Raw genomic sequence first — 19210 nt, forward strand, 5'->3', positions numbered from 1 at the left:
ATAGTTGAAATAATTCAATTTCTATCTCTGAACAAACCCTAAATGGCATAATGAATACCAGTGGCCCATGTAATCAGGGAGTGCTATTTGAAATCAGAATGTGAAAATAAGAATTCTATTTCCAAGCGATGGAAGAAACTTCAACTGAGAAAATACAGGAAGTGCTACCACTACCATGAATATAACCAGCCATAAAAACATTCTTCTAATTATATAAAATTATTTTTTAATTTGGTTCTTTCTTCTTTTTCTAAGTATCCCCCCCACCACCACCATTGACACCTATACTTTCTGGGGTATATGCAACTTTAACTTATTCTGAACATTTTGAAACATAAAATATGAAGATACTAATAACCCCCCATGTATCTATAACCTAGTTTCAACAATTACCAAATGTTGCTAATTGTGTCATCTGTTTCCCACTCACCTGCTACATAAACTTGTTTACTAGAATGTTTTAAAGTAAATCCCAGACATCCTGCCATTTCACCTACCAATACTTCAGTATTCATTGCTGAGTGGTAACTACCCTGCCGATAACACAACAGAATTGAGAGTAATTCCTTAAAACCACCTAATATTTAAAATTTCCTGACTGTCTCAAAGACGTATTATTGTTTTGCTCCAACAAGAAATTCAAACTCCATGTATTACACTGGATTCGTTTTTTCCCCCCACAGGAGTCCTTTTAACACCTTTTCTCATGCATTGATTTACTTGAGTCATCAGACCATTATTCATCCTATAGAATGTCCCACAGCCTGGAGTTTGCATGTCATTTAACTTGTTCTTTTGTCCCAGTATTTTCTGAAAAGTGTATGATTAGACCTGGTGCTTTGATCTGATGCAGGTTAGATTTTCTTGATAAGAGTACTTCATAGGTGGTGCTACATACTTCCTATTGTATTGAAGACAGCTTATAAACCAAATCTGACCCACTGCTTGTTTTTATCAGTAGAGCCTGATAGGAACACAGTCACACCCATTCATTTATGTATTGCTTTCTCACTACAACTACATAGACCATCTGGCCCACAAAGCCCAAGCTATTTACTCTCTAGCCCTTTACATGAAAATTTGCCAACGCCTGTGTTATTTCATATTTGTTACTATTATTCATCAGTAGATTTGGAGGAGTCAGCCTGATCCCTCCATTTTAAAGTGTTCAATCAACTTTTCACTATTTTAGTATCAACAGATGACCTACTATTTCAATAAAGGAAATAAAACAATGATCTCTAATTCTATTTTCTTTCTGTATTTATTAGCAAGAACTTTCCCTCATGTAGCTTTGGAAGCTGGATTTACATGCACTATTATTTTCTCAAGTAGAGAACACTAAACACTTTCAAATCCAAAAAGTTGTATACCGTGTGCTCCCTAACCCAGAAAGAGGGGAAAAGAACACACTGGCCCTGAGAGCTACAAAAACCAAGCCCCAAGAATAAGCTGAGAAGCAATAAAGTTAAAAGGGAGGAGAGGGTGGACAAAAAGACATGATAAGAAGCATATGGTAAGACTCAGACTTGTCGACAGTAGAGATAAGGAAGAATGAAGACAGACTATAAGGGAAACGAAAAGAAAAAAACAATTCTGGAATATTCACTAAAAGGGCACATATCTCTGTCCCACCTCAAGAACTCCAAGCATCTCCGGAATAATACAACAGCTGATGCTTCTAATGATGATCTCAGGGACTAAAAAGATAAAATTCACTGGGAAGATGTAAGATACGTGAAAAACACTCCACTGGAAGTGTTAACTTGTTGACTTTTTTGTTGTTTGGAAAACCCCACCCCCCCCACCATACCCNCCCCCCCCCCCCCCAACAATTCCCTTCCTGGCCACGCTAGCTGTTTTGCTGACCTAGGTAGTGACACAACAGCAGGCATCCGACATACTCAATGGAGCCGAATCCCGGGGAGATGAGTGCACCTCATCCAGCCTCATTCCCGGGGCCCTGCCTTCGCCTACCACTTGTTATGTGACCTTGGACACAAACGAACACTGCGCCTGCGCTGTTTACAAAACTTCTCACATTAACTTACTGCACTTGATCTGCAAATTCAGTGTCCACAGCTATTCTGGAAAGGGTGCCTTTTGGTTCCCAGACCCCAGATGTTTCTAGTGCTTTGGGGAGCTACAGGCCTCCTCCCTCTCCCCACTCCTGTCCCTGCCCCCCACCCCNGAGAGGGATTTGGACACGCTCTGGAATTCAATGAAGACCAAGGGAGGATTTCATAGTTAACGAGGAACAGGAACAGGAAGAGGAACAGAGAGGAAGAGCGCAGGGTTTACGTGTGGTGAGTTCCCAGTGGCTGAGAGGGCTCCCCAGGCAGGCTGCCAGAGCAGGTCTTCGGCTCACAGATGAGAGGTCTGGGCTACAGAGAAAAATTAGAGCTGCTGCTGTCATGGGAATAGAGGCGCAGCCCCCTTGAGAGAGAGCAGGGTGAGAAGATGACCTACACCCAAACTTCTAGAATTCTAACATTTAAAATTTCCGGCTGAGTGAGGAGTCAGGGAAGGCTGAGAGATAAAAGCGCTTCAAGGTGAGACGAGCTTTGGTGGGATTTTAGGGATTCTCCTGTTTTCTTCCCGGTTCCAACTGCTGGTTGGTGTGAATACTTCGTGAATGTCTATGAACGCTTCCCTGGTTAGATGACTGGCTTAAAATACAAACGCCTCACTGAGACAACCCTTTGATTCACCAGGGTCTCGCTGAAAATCTCAAAGGAAAAAAGAATGTCAAGAAATCCTTTCCGTTCTGACTGTGGAGGAATCTCTCCCACGTAGAATCCGTCAGGGGCTTCAGATGGCTCAGGATAAAATCCAAAATACTGAACGCAGCTTATTGGACCCAGGATGGCCTGGCCCTGGCCTTCCTCCACACACTCATATCTGTGACTACCCCCAGCCCTGTCCCTGCTGCCCCCCTTTCCCCTCAGCATCTTGAGCACACCGTGGAAATTGCCACCGCGGGCTGCCACACCAGCTGCCATGTCTCCCAAAGCAGTCTCTCCCCCCACCTCTCTGCCCATCTCTGGCCTGGACAGCTCCTTCTCCTCTTATGATCTCAGCCGGAAACTGAGATCCCTTCCAGGGAGACTTCTTTGGCCTCCTACCCAGGTAGTCAGGCAACCTTGCGAAGGCGCTCTCAGGTCCCGCTCTTCCATGGGGCAGTTACCACAACCCAACTATATGACTGATGCTGTGATTATTTCATATCCGTGTCCCCAGCTGGCTCCACAAAGTGCCTCATGAGTTCCATGAAGGCAAGGGCCTCATCTGTCCCAGGCACTGCTGTACCCCAGCGCACAGCCCTGCCAGGCTCCCACGGCGCTAAAGAGGAGTTCTGTTTTGGACGTGTTAAGTTCAGGCATGTGTGACCTCTGCACTAGGGATGGCTAAGTGGCGGTTGAGCGCTCACAACATGCCGAGCAGCATGTGAGGTCTGCTACACACGTGACGTCTTTCAGCAATTATTCTGCATAAAGCACATTAAGAATTATAATTATCAGCAGAGAAAACACAAATATACTGATAAGTACTGAAATACTTCAAAAAGCATGAAGCATTGGAAAGAGGGCAAGGGAGAAGTTCAAAAACCTAGGGTTGAGTCTCAGCTTTCCTACATCAGACACATCTCTGACCCATTTTGAGCCCCAACCTTCTCATCTGAAAAACAGAGGCCAATAAGAATATTTATTTCACAAGGCTATGTAAGACTTACATAAATTCGAATGAGTTTAGTATCACCTTGCAAATTATAAAGTACTAATCAAACAAGACTTGTTATGTAAATGTAATGCTATTTTGAAGCTCTAATGTAATTCACATGTATATGTGTATATATGTATACTTATTAAAAATGTTTAAAATGTCCAACTTCAGCTCAGGTCATGACCTCACCGTTCGTGGCCTCACCGTTCGTGGGCTCGAGCCCCACATCGGGCTTTGTGCTGACAACTCCGAGCCTGGAGCCTGCTTCAGATTCTGTGTCTCCCTCTCTCTGCCCCTCCCCCACTCATTCTCTCTCCCTCTCTCTCAAAAATAAACAAACATTAAAGAAAATTTAAAAATATATAAACTCTTTATCTGAATACTTGTAAATTTCATCATGAACCTTCCTTGGTTCTCTATAAATAAACTTCAGAAAGTAACTATGGTTCATGAACACCAAATTTCAAAAGTTTGAAAAAAGCTTTTAGAATTTAAATAGCTGCTCCAAAAGGAAATTCATGGAGAAAGTAGAGAGCTTAGTTATGCCATGTCAATTATTTCTTTCCCAACTCTGGATTTACAACACCCATTTAAAAACAAAGCCTTGGGGGTGCCTGGGTGGCACCAGTTGAGTGTCTTTTGATTTCGGCTCAGTTCATGATCTCAGGGTCTTGGGATCGAGCCTCGCATTGGAGGCTCCTGAGCATGGAGCCTGCTTAAGATTCTTTCTCTCTCAGGTGCCTAGTGGCTCAATTGGTCAAGCATCCAGCTCTTAATTTCAGTTTGGGTCATGATCTCATGGTTTGCAAGTTCGAGCTCCATGTTGGGCTCTGCACTGACAGCACAGAGCCTGCTTGGGATTCTCTCTCCCCCTCTTTCTGCTTCTCCCCTGACTGTGCTCTCTCTTTTTCAAAAGTAAATAAACATTAAAAAAATAAGATTCTCTCTACCTCTGCTCCTCCTCCCTGCTTCTGTTCTCTCTCTCAAATAAACAAAAACAAAAAACCTGAAAACTAAAGATTAATTCAATTTAAGAATTAAATATATCAAACTGTTACCAGTTTTTGATTTACCAGAAATCTCTATCAACCCTAAAATTCTCTTTTATCACTTCGACCTTCTGAAGGATGGTAAACTACTTTATTGATTACAAAGATTAACAATATTAAAGTTAACAGGCATATTATTGTATGTTTTAATTCTTCAAAAATGATACACTATGTATGGAACATAAAATGATAACTTTTAATAAACCAAAATGGGCAAACTGCCAAATGACTAGGTACCAGAATTAACTATTTATGATTTTAAGAGAAAAAAATGTTCAAGCATTGTGCAGGAAATACCTTTTTTTTAAATTTCCCTGAAAACACTGAAATTACTATGAAGGAATCTTTTTTGCTGAAAGTGTTCCTGGGAATCGTACCTCACAGACTAAGAAAGGGGGCATGGTTAATAACTAATTAGATGATCTAATGTGAGGGATTCTGAGAGCTTTCGGTAGATCTGCGTATTAGAGAAGGCATCCCACATGACATGCTTAAGAGGAAATGTTTTGTTTTTTGCTTTAAAAAAAAAAGGAAATGGAGAAAAAAACAAACCCTGAAGCAAACTGTTATGGTTATTATCATCGACTGTGAATTAATGCTCGAGAGCACTGAGACACCATGCAGATAATAATTATTTAATTCTTCCTTTCTTCAGCCTATAGTCAACCTATAGAACAACATACTTCAAGGAAAACTATCAGACTCACTTTTTAAGTATACTTTTTGCATTCATGATGAAAAACACAGATTTCAGCAACTATCTCTGCCTTCATTTAGATCATTCTACATTCATAAAGCAGATAATGTGCATGTGAAGTCAATTTCCTAAAAAATAGGGTCAAATCAATTTCTCACTTGGCAACATGCGTGCTAGAGTAAACTGGTTTTCACAGCAATGCTTTCAGCCATGCTAAGGGATTAATAAAACAAAATTAAATCAAAGCATGGTTTCATTTCTATAATTAAGAGAAAAGCAATTAACCTAAGCAATTATCTACATATTAGCTTGCTACATGACTGAACAGTGACTTTTCCAAATAAACCACACTCTTCAATGACACAGCCAGGCTCAAAATATGCTAGTTTATGTACAAATAAAAACTGCAACATGACCAGACATCTTTCAGTGTAAATTAGAGAAACTTTAAAAGAGATCACAGATCCTCTTTTAATAAAGTACCACTCAGGGTCTACTGATGTATTCTCTGTGAACAAAACAAATTAACCATTAAAAGTATATTTTCCAAAGGATCCCCCTACCTATGAAGGCCTTTCACAATGAATAAAGTCTGATGACAGGTGGGGAGGAGGCTGGAAAGCTCCAGCATCATAGCTGGCCGTTTCTGCACCTGTCTGAAACAGAAAGGCAGTGTCCCTTGGGGAGAAACATGCCAAAAATAAGACACAACCCCAAACTATAACTTATAATAGAGTTGTTTGTTCTTTTTAAGAGGGGGGAAAAAAGGTACTTTAGCAGAAAACTGAAACAAAAAACAAATATGGTATCTCTAAATAAAGAAAAGGTAAAGGTATTATCTAAGGACAAACTAGTTGGATGTATACAATTATGCATTCTAAATAAAGATAAGGAAGGTCTTCGTAATTAGGAATGTGTGCCAAGACACAGAAAAGTAGACGGTTCAAGGATATTATATCTACTTAGATTTGGTGAAGGGTGATCCAAATGTCACCCAGACACCCCAAAGAAAAACTATGCTAATATGCTACACAACAAAATTTGAAACAATCAATGAGGAACCACAGTCAAATCTCTTCAGTGCTTTTTCAAGGTTTAATCCGCATATAAATTACCAGAGGAGAGCAAATCAGACTTCACTTTAGGCGGTCCTTCAGAAAATTAAAAACAGGGGAGCCTGGGTGGCTTAGTCGGTTGAGCGTCCGACTTTCACTTAGGTCATGATCTCGCGGTTCGTGGGTTCAAGCCCCGCGTCGGGCTCTGTGCTGACTGCCAGCTCAGAGCCTGGAGCCTGCTTCGGATTCTGTGTCTCCCTCTCTCTCTGACCCTCCCCTGCTCACGCTGTCTCTCTCTCTCTCTCCTAAAAATAAATAAAAAATAAATAAATTAAAAAAAAGAAAATTAAAAACAAAATTCTTAGCTACTATCATAAGTATTAGGCTGAGAACCTGGGGCACAACTGTTAATGCTGATGGAATGAACTTAGGTTTATCATTTATATTCTCTTTCTCTCTCTCTCTCTCTCTCTCTCTCACACACACACATCCCAAGTTTTAGCTTGGTTTATTATCAGTATTCTTTTGAGGAAGTTTGTAAATACCTAGTCAAGAGGAAAGAGGGGTAAATCAGATCTGTGTCCCAGGGCACCTCAACCTCCCTGCAGCATACAGCTCATTCTAAATATTATGTAAATCCTTGTTTTTAAGGGAGCTGTCAACCTCTCCTATCCTTTATGTCAATTTTTTCATTGACATAATCAAAACACCACTAAAACAATGTAATATACTATTTTATATGTCCTTCGGATTAGAAAAGTTTAAGGACAACATCAGAGCCGGCCAGAAGGCAATGAGATATGCACCTAATGGTAATTTCTAATATATCTGTGCTTTTTTTTTTAAAGAATCCTTAAATGTGCTTTTTTTTTTTAAAAAAGGGGGAAGTTGAAAACTTCCTCTGGATAATTTGGGAGTTCCATGTTTCTGATGACACCTGATTCCTGAAGTTACAACAATCTTTAGGATTTAGTGCAACTCCATAATTTTACAGAGAAGGAAATTAAAACTGCTGAACTGAAGAATTTAGCCAGGCCATCTAGTCAGTTAACGGAAGACTCCTGAGGAGATTCAGGTCCCTGAATCTCAGCCCCTCTTCCACAATCCCATACAGCATGAGAAGTTCCTGTGTGGCTTTACTTTATTATTCCAGCAAAAGTACATGTGATTCATCACCAGCTGCTCTATCATTAATAACTTAAAAATTATTACACAGTCTGGGCACCTGGCTCGCTCAGTCAGTAGAGTGTGCAACTCTTGATCTCAGGGTCATGGCTTTGAGCCCCACGTTGGGGGTAGAGATTACTTAATACATAAAAATTAACAAAAATTATTATATAGTCTATCGGATCTTCCTCATTAGATTAATAAGTAGCTTTACTAATTGCTGTACAGGGAAAACATCTTCCCTGGCCTGCTGGGTTTCATCTGTTTCTTCTTCATGCCACTCTTGATGAAAGCTTGGGGAGACTGCCATTCTTATACAGAAGTCTCCACAAGGAGTCATGGATCTATCTGTTGTCACCTGGGTGGCATAGGCTCTATCTCCAGGCCAGTTCCTTCTGCCTGCTGTACCTACCCCTCCTCCCTACACTACCATTTCCTACCAAACGCTGGGCTTCAGAAAGAGAAAACTATTTCTCACAAAAAGTTAGGGACCTTCATAAAATATTGTATCAGATGCATTTTAAAAGGTATGATAACTATGTGTCAGTTTCAGGGTCTTTCAAATAGCAGTTTTTTAACCTCTTTTTGGGGTATTTTGTCCAACTTGTGAACACAACTTGTAGATACTGAGCCATGCACACCCTACTGAGTAACAGAGGACTCGAGCTCACCATACATTCCTATTTATCTTACAAATATTCTTATACTATTTCTATCACACACTAGATTGGCAATTCTCAAACTGGGGCCTGTGGATGCTTTTAGAAGTGCAGGGAGTCAAAAAGCTTTACTGCTAAGGCGTTATTTGCCTTCTCACTGTGGTGATACCTACACTGATGGTATAAAAGCAATGGTGACTGACACTGGGAGTGTCACCAGCACACACTTGTGGCAAAAAGAAAAAGAAAAAAAAAAAAGAAGAGAGAGAGAGACAAGTTTCACTCAAGAATGTGCCGATGAAGCAATAAGAAGTATTGATTTCATTCATTTGGGACCTGAGCACACGTGTGTTTGCTCTTCTGGCATGACTACCGAGGAAGTACGCGCTAGCACTTCAGCCACCTACCGAACGAAACACATCTTGAGGAAAAGCACTTGTGTGACTACCCTGTGGGCTGTTTGTTCACAGAGCTCCATTCCTACTTGAAAAATTGAGGGGATATGGTGGTTCTGAGAGTTGGGTACTTGTCAGACGTTTTCTCAAAAATACACAAAGTGAACCTCTCACTATAAAGAAAACAACTGACCATATTTGTGAAAAAGAATCCAGTTTTCAGGTGAAAATTAGAATTTTGGAAAAGCTGTATCTACCAATGTAAGCTTAATAGTTTCCCGGTACTTAACGATTTTTCTGATGAGATCGGTGGTGATAATAACAAATTTGATTTTTAAAATATTCTATAAAGAAATGTGCCAATATCTGGAAGAGCTGTGTAACTCACTGAATCAATATATGTCAGATGTTAGAACATCATTCATGAGGAAAAGGCAAGACACAAATGGATGTTAATGTAAAAGAGTGCAAAATGTTCACTGACACGGTTTCAGATTCTACAGTGCAACTAACCTTCAAGAAACTTCTACCTGTTTAGGTATAGTATCAAAAAAGAATGACCCAATCATCTACAGAGGCTTCTAAAATACATCTCCCTTTACTAACCACATATATGTATGTGCCTGGACTTTCTTCTTCATATAGTTCAACCGAAACAACGATGTAACACATTGAATACAGAAGCAGACGGGAAAATCCAGTTATCTTCTATCGAACCGGAAAGTAAAGACATTTTTAAAAATATAAAACAAAGCCACGTTTCTTACTACAATATTTTTAAACTGGAAAATACTCTTCATAATGTTATTTATGCTATCATCCAGTGGGTTCATTTTTTAAATGATTTAATAACAACTCTTTTTAAGTTTTCTTTTTTAATTTCTTACATGGTCTAAGACTAGATAGATATGACCCGTAGAAAAAGCTCTTTGGAGCCCTCTATGATTTTTATATTGTAAAGGGTCTTGGGACAATAAACCCCGAGGCCTGGTGTACTAGAGGAGCAGTGGCTGAGTTCATAAAGGGGAGGTGCACAGAAGAGGGAGAAATGGCTCCGAAGCAGGAAGAATGGAGTATGGCTGGGCAAGGCTGGGTTCACCACCCCCCTCTTTTATCATCTAGTCCGCTGTGTGTAAAGTCCCTAACCTGTATATTACAATGCCGGTAGCAGTGTTCTCATGAGCATATCTGTAGATATCTCTACATATCTATCTATATGTAGATATGTAGCTGTCTCAAGAACTTGGGGCAGCAGTAAAGTCTAGTAAATCTGTTATGTTATCCCAGATGGGTAGTACCTTTAGATTTTCTCTTTTTCCCCACAAGACAGAAAATGAAAATCTAGGTCTGAAAAGAGGCCTCAGATTTCTTTTCCTGCGTGGAGGGTGGCCAGTGAGCTTTTCGTTTACTGCTTAAGGGTGACACAGTGAAACTTTGGGAACATGCCTGAGATTCAACATTTCACAGTATTTTATCCAAAGGATCTAGGGTTTGAGGTACGTGGGGAGGAAGGCATTGAAAACAAGAGAGCCCTGATAAACCAGAGTAAATGAGAAAGTTGAACTGCACTTAAAAAAACAGCTAATGTCATTTAAACACACTCAACAGCACTCCGGGTAACACAACTATTTGCATTCTACTTTGTCATACCATGCAGTTTATCTTTTGTTCGTGAGCGTATCTTAGTTTGCAAACACACACATGCTTTGTACTACCACAACACACTGAACTATTACCTCAGATGTAAGCAGCTTACAGTCTTCCGATTTTGCTGATCATCTTTTTATGTCTAGTTAAAAAATAAAGCAAAACATGCATACCCACGCATAATCCCAGCAGAACACAAATCAATGAATGTTTAGCTCGAGTACGTAATTCACTTGATTATACCTGATTCAAATTATTATAATTTACAATAAAATTCCTGTTTATATTAATAATTCACAATACAACAAAAGTCCAGTATCCTCGGCAGATTTTTTTCAGCACACTCTGCTGTCTGATAAATGGTAAGCACTATGAAAACCTAGTGAGGGCTTAGCACACACAGATGTGGAGGCTGGGTGGGGTCATTTCCTGAAGCGCCTGCTCTGGTGCTCTGGGAAGGAATCCACGCCGACTTCTTAGAGAGTAGCTGGGTCACGGGTGGCAGGGTTTTTTTTTTTTAATCAGAAAATTCCAGCAACACTAATCAGGTCATTCTTAAGCCCCTCATGTTAGGTTTCATCTTTTCCAAATTTGATACCGGCTGGAAAGCTTTTTGAAAGGGAACAGTTGGTGATGAAAGAGAAGAAAGAGTACCCACAGGGAGTGTCCCAGAGGGGCAGCCAGGTAAGAGAGAAGGCTTAAGGGTATTCTAGAAAACAGAGGTGACTACTTCCTTGTTGGCAGTCACAACTCAAGAGAGGGCCTTATTTGAAATGACTTCAACAGGAGAATAAAGCCCTAGAAAGGGACAGAGACCTAATCGATCAGCGTCAAGACGAGAGGTGAGAAAAATCAACTTCCCTCATTTAACCCACACCCAACCTCGTCAAAGTAAGTAGTGTCCTTACTTATTGATGGGGACACTAAAGCTCTGAGGGGCTATGTCGCCTCATGTGTCATTGGAGTTCCAGAAGCATGGTTTCTTTTTTTGTTTTTGCAACTAATCAAATTGGTCTAAGATTACATTGGAAGAAAATGTCATGCTTACTACTAGGATATACACTTGAGGGAAAATGTAGGGACTAATTTATGGGATTTTGCAGCATGTATTTCTAACTATTAAGATGCAGTTAAGATACTTGTATTTCTTATGATTATTCTGAGGCATCTTGTGATAATAATAAGGGGGAAGAAACAGTGATCATGTTATAGCTCAGAAAAAGAGCTATATTGACACAGCAGATAGTATTCTCACTCACTTATATGATTAATTCCTTTAATGTTCAAAGCAATCCTAGAAGCAGACGACATTACCCACTCATCTTAAAGGAGGGGAACTGAGGAACAGAAAAGTGAAGTAATTGCCCCAAGGGGACATCACTCATGAAAAGCAGATAGGCCTCTCACCCAGGCATTCAGGCCCTGAGCCCTGCTCTCTAAGCAAATACAGACTACAAGTGTCAGCAATTGCTCTTTATAACTGTTTCCAATCAACATGCAATAGAAAACCCTTACCTCTGGTTTGCTGAGGCTGGATGAGACCAAGGAACCAGATCCCACGTCCAAATCCCACTGTTTTTTACCATGGTTCTCAGGATCCAAGGCAGCTATTCGCCCATCCAAAGTGCTGATAATCACTAATGATCTATAAATGTAAAACACAATAAGACAAAGTTGAAAAGATATTTATGATATTAGGCACTGACTGCATACACTGGAAAGAACACCAGGCCATCCCCAGGCTTTCACCTATTGGGGTAGGAGGGCCCACCTCCTCACTACACTCACAGTCTTCTATCACTATCTATCTAAAGCCCACCAAGCCCACTGCAGTATGCCCTCTATCTGTTCTGTCACTTGTGAAGAGCCCCAGACTCCTAGGTCACCCCTTCTCCCCATAAGGAACTCAACATTTCTGGTTCTGCCACCTTCTTCCCTTCCCTGCGCCCTGAAAGCCTTAACCCTGAAACACAGTTCTCCCTCAACATTCACTTGCCTTCTTGCTGGAGTAGAAAGCTGGCTCTCCCTGAGGACACTGTTTCAGAAGCAAAGGGAATTCTTTTCTCCAAAACCCTTGACCCTTGTGCCGCGTGACAGGGTAGGCGCACTCCTTGAGCCTCATTGCTATTTCCAGACTATTTTCTTTCTCTCCTCTCTAAAACTCCTTGGGATCAGATGCCGCACCCATTACCCCTCCTAGTAATTGTCCACTGACTCTTGGGTCACTAGCCTAACTCTGAGGATTTTAGCTCCTGGTTTTAACTGTCACTATTAACGTGTTCTTTGGGTTTTCATTATCTGTTTACCTTGCCTCAATCACTGCCATGGTGAGCTCCTAGCCCTTGGCATTACCAAACACCACATCTCCCCTGCCCCACTGAAATTTCAAGCCTTCCATCCTCTGCCACCAACCTGTTTCTCACTCATCTTCTCTACCTCCCCATTCCCCAAATCTCTGATCCCACCAAAGATCCCTACCATTATGCCCTCACTTCTTTCTCACCCAGTGTAAATTCCATAGTCCTTCATTTTAAGCACTTCTTGGCTCCCCCCACCTCTACTCCCCATCCCGTCTCTCACATGTCACACTTGACTGGTAGAACTTCGACCCTGGTTAAACCCAATGTTCTGCATTTTCTCACTCGCTTCCGTGCGGTTGAATGTGCCCAAAGGAAAACATAGCCCTGCTGACTAGACTCACTTTAATCATGACCACCAACATGGAAGGGGCTATTAATGATGTTCCACCATCACAGCACTAGCGTGCTGGTCTGTCTACTCACCCACTGTCCTAGGTTAACGATGTTGTTTCTCCTTTCTCCTCAACTTCTAACACTAGCTCTTCCAAGCTCAGGCATCTCGGGGATAGATATAATCAAAAGAAATCCCACCATCACGCCTCTCTATTTATCAGCACGAGACCCATGAATTCCACTTACCCTCTTATCACTGCAGGTGAACTGTTCACGGCCCCACCCACTACCAACACTTCTGTTTAGACAGTAGATCTCTATTTGCCAGTCCTCACATCTCTTGTCTCACTCTTACATCAATCATTCCCCTTCCACCAGAGCATTCCCATCAGCATTCAAACCTACTATTATTTCCCCCAACTTAAAAACAAAACCAGTTAAACAAAATGAACCATTTCTCCTCTCTAGCTTCCAATCCATTCCTTGCCTGCCTCTGGAACAAAACTCCTTGAAAGAGTTCTTCCATATTCTCTCTCCAAGTCCTCTCCCCTTTTTCTTAAATTATTCCTAATCAAGACTTTGCCTCTGCCGCTCCACTTCAAACGTTCTTGTTGAGGTCATTGAAAATCTTCATACTGAAAAATCCCAGGGTCAGGTCTCCTCTTCACTTGACCCCCTAGCAGCATTGGCCAGCGACTTCACCCTGCCCTTCGTGAAACGCACTCTTCATGCAGCTTCTAAGACCCCATACTCTCCTGATTTTTTTTCTTAGTTGTTTGCTACTCTTTCTCAGTTTCATTTTCTGGGTCTTCCACACCTCTTCTAGCTCTTAAAGAGTTCTCTACCTACATGTACTTCATCTGCTGGTCTCATGCAGTCTCATAGATTAAAATACCATGTATATGGTGGCAACTCCCGTATTTGTACCTCTCCCTGAACTCCGGACTTACATATCTAACTGTCTACCAGATTCAGGTAGTCTTATAGGCTTCTCAAAGTTCGCACATCCAAAATCNTTCCCTGAGGGCCTTTGCAGCTACTGTTCCTTCTGCCTGGAACATGTACTCCCAGATAGAGAACAGGCCCTCAATAAATATTTGTTGGATGAAAGACTATGTTGTACAGTAGGAATTTGTTACGTATGTTTGTCTGCTTCAAGACCATGCAAATTCTACCTACATATAGTTACGGTCCACCTTAGGATTATAAATGCAAACTTTTTCTTTTCTATATCACTTGCAGTACGATGCACACAACATCAAAGTGAGGCTAGAAGTTGACCATGACAAACGAGTTCAATAAACTCACTGGAAACCTTTCAAAGCACTTAATTGTTTATCAAATACATAAACGTATCAGGTGAATACATAAAATTGTTAATTTAGTTCCCAAACTATACACTAATTCCCATTTTGAATTCTTCAAACGATAACTCTTAAAATAATTTGTGAAAATAGAGATTTTTGCTCATTACAAACCCTAGTAATTTTAGATAACTAACCAAAAGAAAGAGAACAACTTTTAACTCCTCTCCCCACACATTACTCTGCTTTTGAAAGAGATTTATTGGGAATTGCGGGAGAGATGGATACTATGAGGAAGAATATTATTGTATAATGAAGGGTATAAAAAAGTCATACCTTAGATGTGCCAATTTACAAATAAAAGCTAGGGAATCTAATTAAGCTAGTGATCCAAGGTTCACAGCCAAGTACCTCTTCCTATGGCCATTGTAGAAATGTCTAATTCTTCTGTTCAGTAATCGCTAAACACAAATAAACAGCTGAATGAAAGCCACTGTAATTTAAACAAAACTTAGTGTAAGCAAACAGTGTTAACCCATGAAAAATTAAGGCAACCACTTAAACACTTCAGACACTATTTTTAAAATTCAGAATCAACATTCTTTGTCACCTTGGACATTCTACTATACCAACAACAACAAAAACCTTTATTTTTTGAGTATGTAGGTATTTGGGCTAGAGGCATATAGAGAAGAATGGTAAAATTCTAGGTCTCATCTTCAAAACACACAAGAAAATATACAGATGTGTGTCTTAGGTGTATACAAAGATACATTTTAATAAATCACTTGGAGTTTAACATCTAACTGTTCTTTCACTGAAAACCTATCATATGAGGTACATTTTAACTGAGTCAAAGATTCTGGTTTTTTAAACAATGTATTTTCAGATTATATACTGTATCTAGAGAAAAAGTGTCCACTTGAGCAATAATTAGAAGACTACCAACATGTGGGCAGGAACAAATAAGCATGTCACCTTCTTAACTGCCTTTTGATACTTAATATAATCTGGTTCTTAGATTTGAATGCAGTACCCTTATTATTTTAACCTGCTTGATAGGAATAACAGTAAATCCTCTACCAACTCTGTTGGTGTAACACACACACACACAAAGTCCTTCATCTTCTCCTCTGCAACAAGCTAGCCATAGTATTAACTATGGGCTCCTTCCCATGCATGTCTCTGGAAGCAAGTACCCCTTCTGCTGTGGCTGAAATTGAGTGGCACTACTGGGCAAAAAAGAGATCCTCTCCTTTAGACTCTTGTATCTAATCACATTCTAAGAGAGAGATGCTCATTGATATGCTACGGATTGAGAAAAGCATCAAATAGACAGATAATGCAGGGATAATCAGAGAGCAACAGTTAGCATTTAGAACAAACATAAATCAGAGCTGAAATATGAACACCCTCCCCAAATAGGGAGAATATAAAGCCATTTTATCTCCCCACAATTCACTCGCTCTTTCAGGTTTCTATGAACAAGATTGATAACCCCTTAACTTATTCAAGAAATGAAGGGAACTGCAGAGGCAGCATTTCCATTGGAAAGAACTGGAGCTTTTTCTTCTTCTTTTTGAGAATAGGAGTTTTGTGCACATCCGCTTGGCTCTGTCCGTCTGCTCACGGCTTCATTCCACTTGATTTTTCACAGGTAAGATATGGCTATTTCACCAGTTGAGTATAAACTCAGACTTGCCTGATCATAAAAATAATCTGGGGTGTTTATGAAAAGCCAGGGAACATTCATCCGTCCCATCCCCAGAGAGCTTGGGAGCTATGGCTTGACAAGCGTCCCAGGTTGAGTCTTGTGATAAGGCCAGTTTGGCAAACACTGACTTCCCTCAAAGGGCTATTTCCTTAGCATAAAAAACGAATCTATTACCTGGATGAAGAAGGTCTATTGATCAACTCTGTCAGTTAACTCTCCTGAAACTTCGATCTCTCACACCTTGCTTTAGTTTACAAAGGCATTTGTTTGGAGGATCCTAAGGCAGCACTGTCCTCTTATGCATCACCCAATTTTTGAAAGCTACTCTTAAGGGAGGTTTTCAACAACCTCCTCCTTCTGCCAGACCCATTCTCCTCAACGAGTCTGTGCTGCGGCAGCAGCTGAAGGCCAGCTCCTCATTCTGGACCTTCTCCTTTCCTTGGCTTCCACAAGGCCACTTCCCTTCACCCCCTCATTCCTGGAGCTCTCAATCTCCAGCAAGCAGGCCATGGAGTTCTAGAGTTAGCCAATGCCCATGGCTTTGACTGCACCTGGAACATGACGGCTCCCAAACCTATACAGGATTTACCGTCCACTGTCTCTCCCTGCCTTAGTTCCATTTTCCAGGGGGGCATGCTCGTTACTGCCACAAAGTGTTCAGAGGAATCTTCTCTCCCCCATCCTTCTCCATCTGCCCTGTCACTTAACATTTACATGAGACATCATGTCTACCTTCTCCCTCATGCTTTACATTTAGACAAGTCAGGTACTATTGATTCTATTTTAAAGCTTTTACATCGTTTTCTTGTTCTTCATTACCGTCGCCCTTGTCCCAGAATCGAGTCTCGCTTGTCATCAGGACACCTTCAAAAGGCTTCCTGACATATTTTCCTGCCTCAGGTCTCTCTCCCCTGTGCAGTTCCAACAGTTTTGTTTCTGTAACAGAGATCTGATAAAGTTCTGAAGCTCCCTGTGCTCACTGAATAAAGGCCACACTGCTTGGTATAGCACATACATACAGCCTTTCATAATCAGGCACAGTCCCCCACCCCACTGCCTCACACATGCACGCACACGCATATACATGTGCGCACACACACATGTACGTAGGTTTCTAAACTTTTCAACAAAGTTCCCTTTTACTCTTTACCTTGCATCTTAAATGATTTCATTTGCCGAGTAAACATCATTTCTAATGAACTCCCCCATTTTTAGAGGAAATATTTAAGTACCAATCAAAATACTGAGCATTTCTTAAAAGACATAGCTAAGATTACTATATTAAGTTTGATACAATTCTAGTGCAAACCCAAGAAACTTGACTGTTTAATTAGCCTTCTCCTCACTGAATAGCCACTCTCCATTTGGTTATTTAAAAACACTGACAATCTCATGGATCTCCATTTTCACCTTGGAGATCCAGGAGCCCTGGCTTGGGAATCACTGTTCTGGGCTCTGTGGCCTAGATGGGCCTTGACACTTCACATTCAAGGACTCACTCACTTGATATCCCCATTGGCTTTACTCTCAAATTACTCCTTTATCACTCACTATCCATTATAGTATAGTTAATTCTTCAACACAATGATCTCCCTGTCAGACTTGGGCCTCAAAGGCAAGCTCAGCTGCCCATGCAGCCACCGGAGGGCCCTAACAGTGCCTGGCCCTTAAATGAAATGCAATGCTGCTTGAATGAAACATCTTAGCAGGGGAGCCACCATAATACATATAAAACAAAAAGAAAACAGAAGTTGAGAAAGATGTGAAAAGATGTGACTTGCCTAAGGTCATGCACCAAATAAGAGGTTTTGGACAGAAGCCTGAATTTAGGTTTTTAAACTCTATCATTCTGTTAATGATAAGTTTTCATAAGTAGCAACTACTATATTACTACTATAATGTACAGCTTTTGTTTGTTTCAGAAATCTTATCAAATAGATGCCACTTATCCTGTTATTGCTCTGATTTGCCCTCAACTGAGCAGAAATGACCTTATTTATGGCACGATGAATATCCAACTTTAAAAAACTGTTTGCTCTGATTTAAGGCATCAGAAAACCTGCCTATTTACAATTAAGTTTATCAGAATCTGATAAAGTAGATGCTAAATTTTTCATGCAATAATTTTAAAGGAAGCTTACTACCTGTAGACATTTCCCATGTGAAAGAGAAGCAGGTGACAGGAGAACATTATATTGAGGGAAGAGTTTTTACATTAACAACTGCTTATTTTAAATTGCGTGTTTCCTTTCTTGGAGGGGAGGGAGAGGAAAACAGAAAAACTTCTACAAAATTAAAAATGCGATTTGGTTAAATCTGCTTTTTGATGTAGCCAAGAATCTTCCACCTAAACATAGGCTCTTATTCGAGAAAGCATATGTTCTCGTCCAACAACAAACTGGTACTAATTGGCCTGTACTTCTCAGTCCTCACCTACTAAGTAAATCTTCAAATCAAACCTCCTTTATTTAAACACATCACAAGACTAGCCCTGCCCCAAATCAAAACAAACAATGTCAAAAATTAGCAGCTATACTTTATAACTTTGCCACATCAGCTAAACCTTAAAGAATACCATTTAAGTTTTCAATGTTACAAACAACATGAGTAACAGATATTCTTTCTCTATTAGATTAACACATTTCTGGACACACTCCGCTTTGCTCTAGGGAACATTTTCAATCAGAATGGTCATTTACAAATGCAAAAGGATGAAATATAAAAAACTAAAATTAATTTCCCCCCTCACATTTAGTTCTGTAACCCACAAGTTCTCCTCTTTGTATTGATATCCCCATATTTTGGGAAAAGGTACAGCAGCTTCTCTCTTACAGAAAGGGGGAAAAACAGTATTTAGGAAATGAAGAGGCATGTTGGAGTTAGAGCTCACAGCCGCTGATGAAAACCCAGTCCCTTTCTGCAAAATGCTTACTGTGTAAAGGCTGTTGGGTTCAAATAAAGAAGAGTATCCTCAATCCTATCATATATCAGATCTAGGGTCCAGGTGTTCAATAAAGCTAAAAAGACAACTGTAAACAGGAAGGATAATTTCTTACTTGCCTAACATATGTTTTTTTTTTTTTTTAATGTTTTATTTATTTCTAGGA

The 19210-nt window shown here is 40.4% G+C and overlaps 1 protein-coding gene across 1 annotated transcript in view; it reads right to left on the bottom strand.

Moving 5' to 3' along the window:
• EIF2AK3 (eukaryotic translation initiation factor 2 alpha kinase 3) overlaps positions 1–19210 on the bottom strand; it is a 63364-nt gene that overhangs the window by 38476 nt on the left and 5678 nt on the right. The window contains 1 exon segment of the mRNA XM_077766692.1: positions 11908–12037. Within this exon segment, the coding sequence (XP_077622818.1) occupies positions 11908–12037 (130 nt within the window).

This window comes from Crocuta crocuta, unplaced genomic scaffold (assembly GCF_008692635.1).
Source record: "Crocuta crocuta isolate KB4526 unplaced genomic scaffold, BGI_CrCroc_1.0 scaffold275, whole genome shotgun sequence".
In the NCBI taxonomy this organism is placed as follows: Eukaryota; Metazoa; Chordata; class Mammalia; order Carnivora; family Hyaenidae; genus Crocuta; species Crocuta crocuta.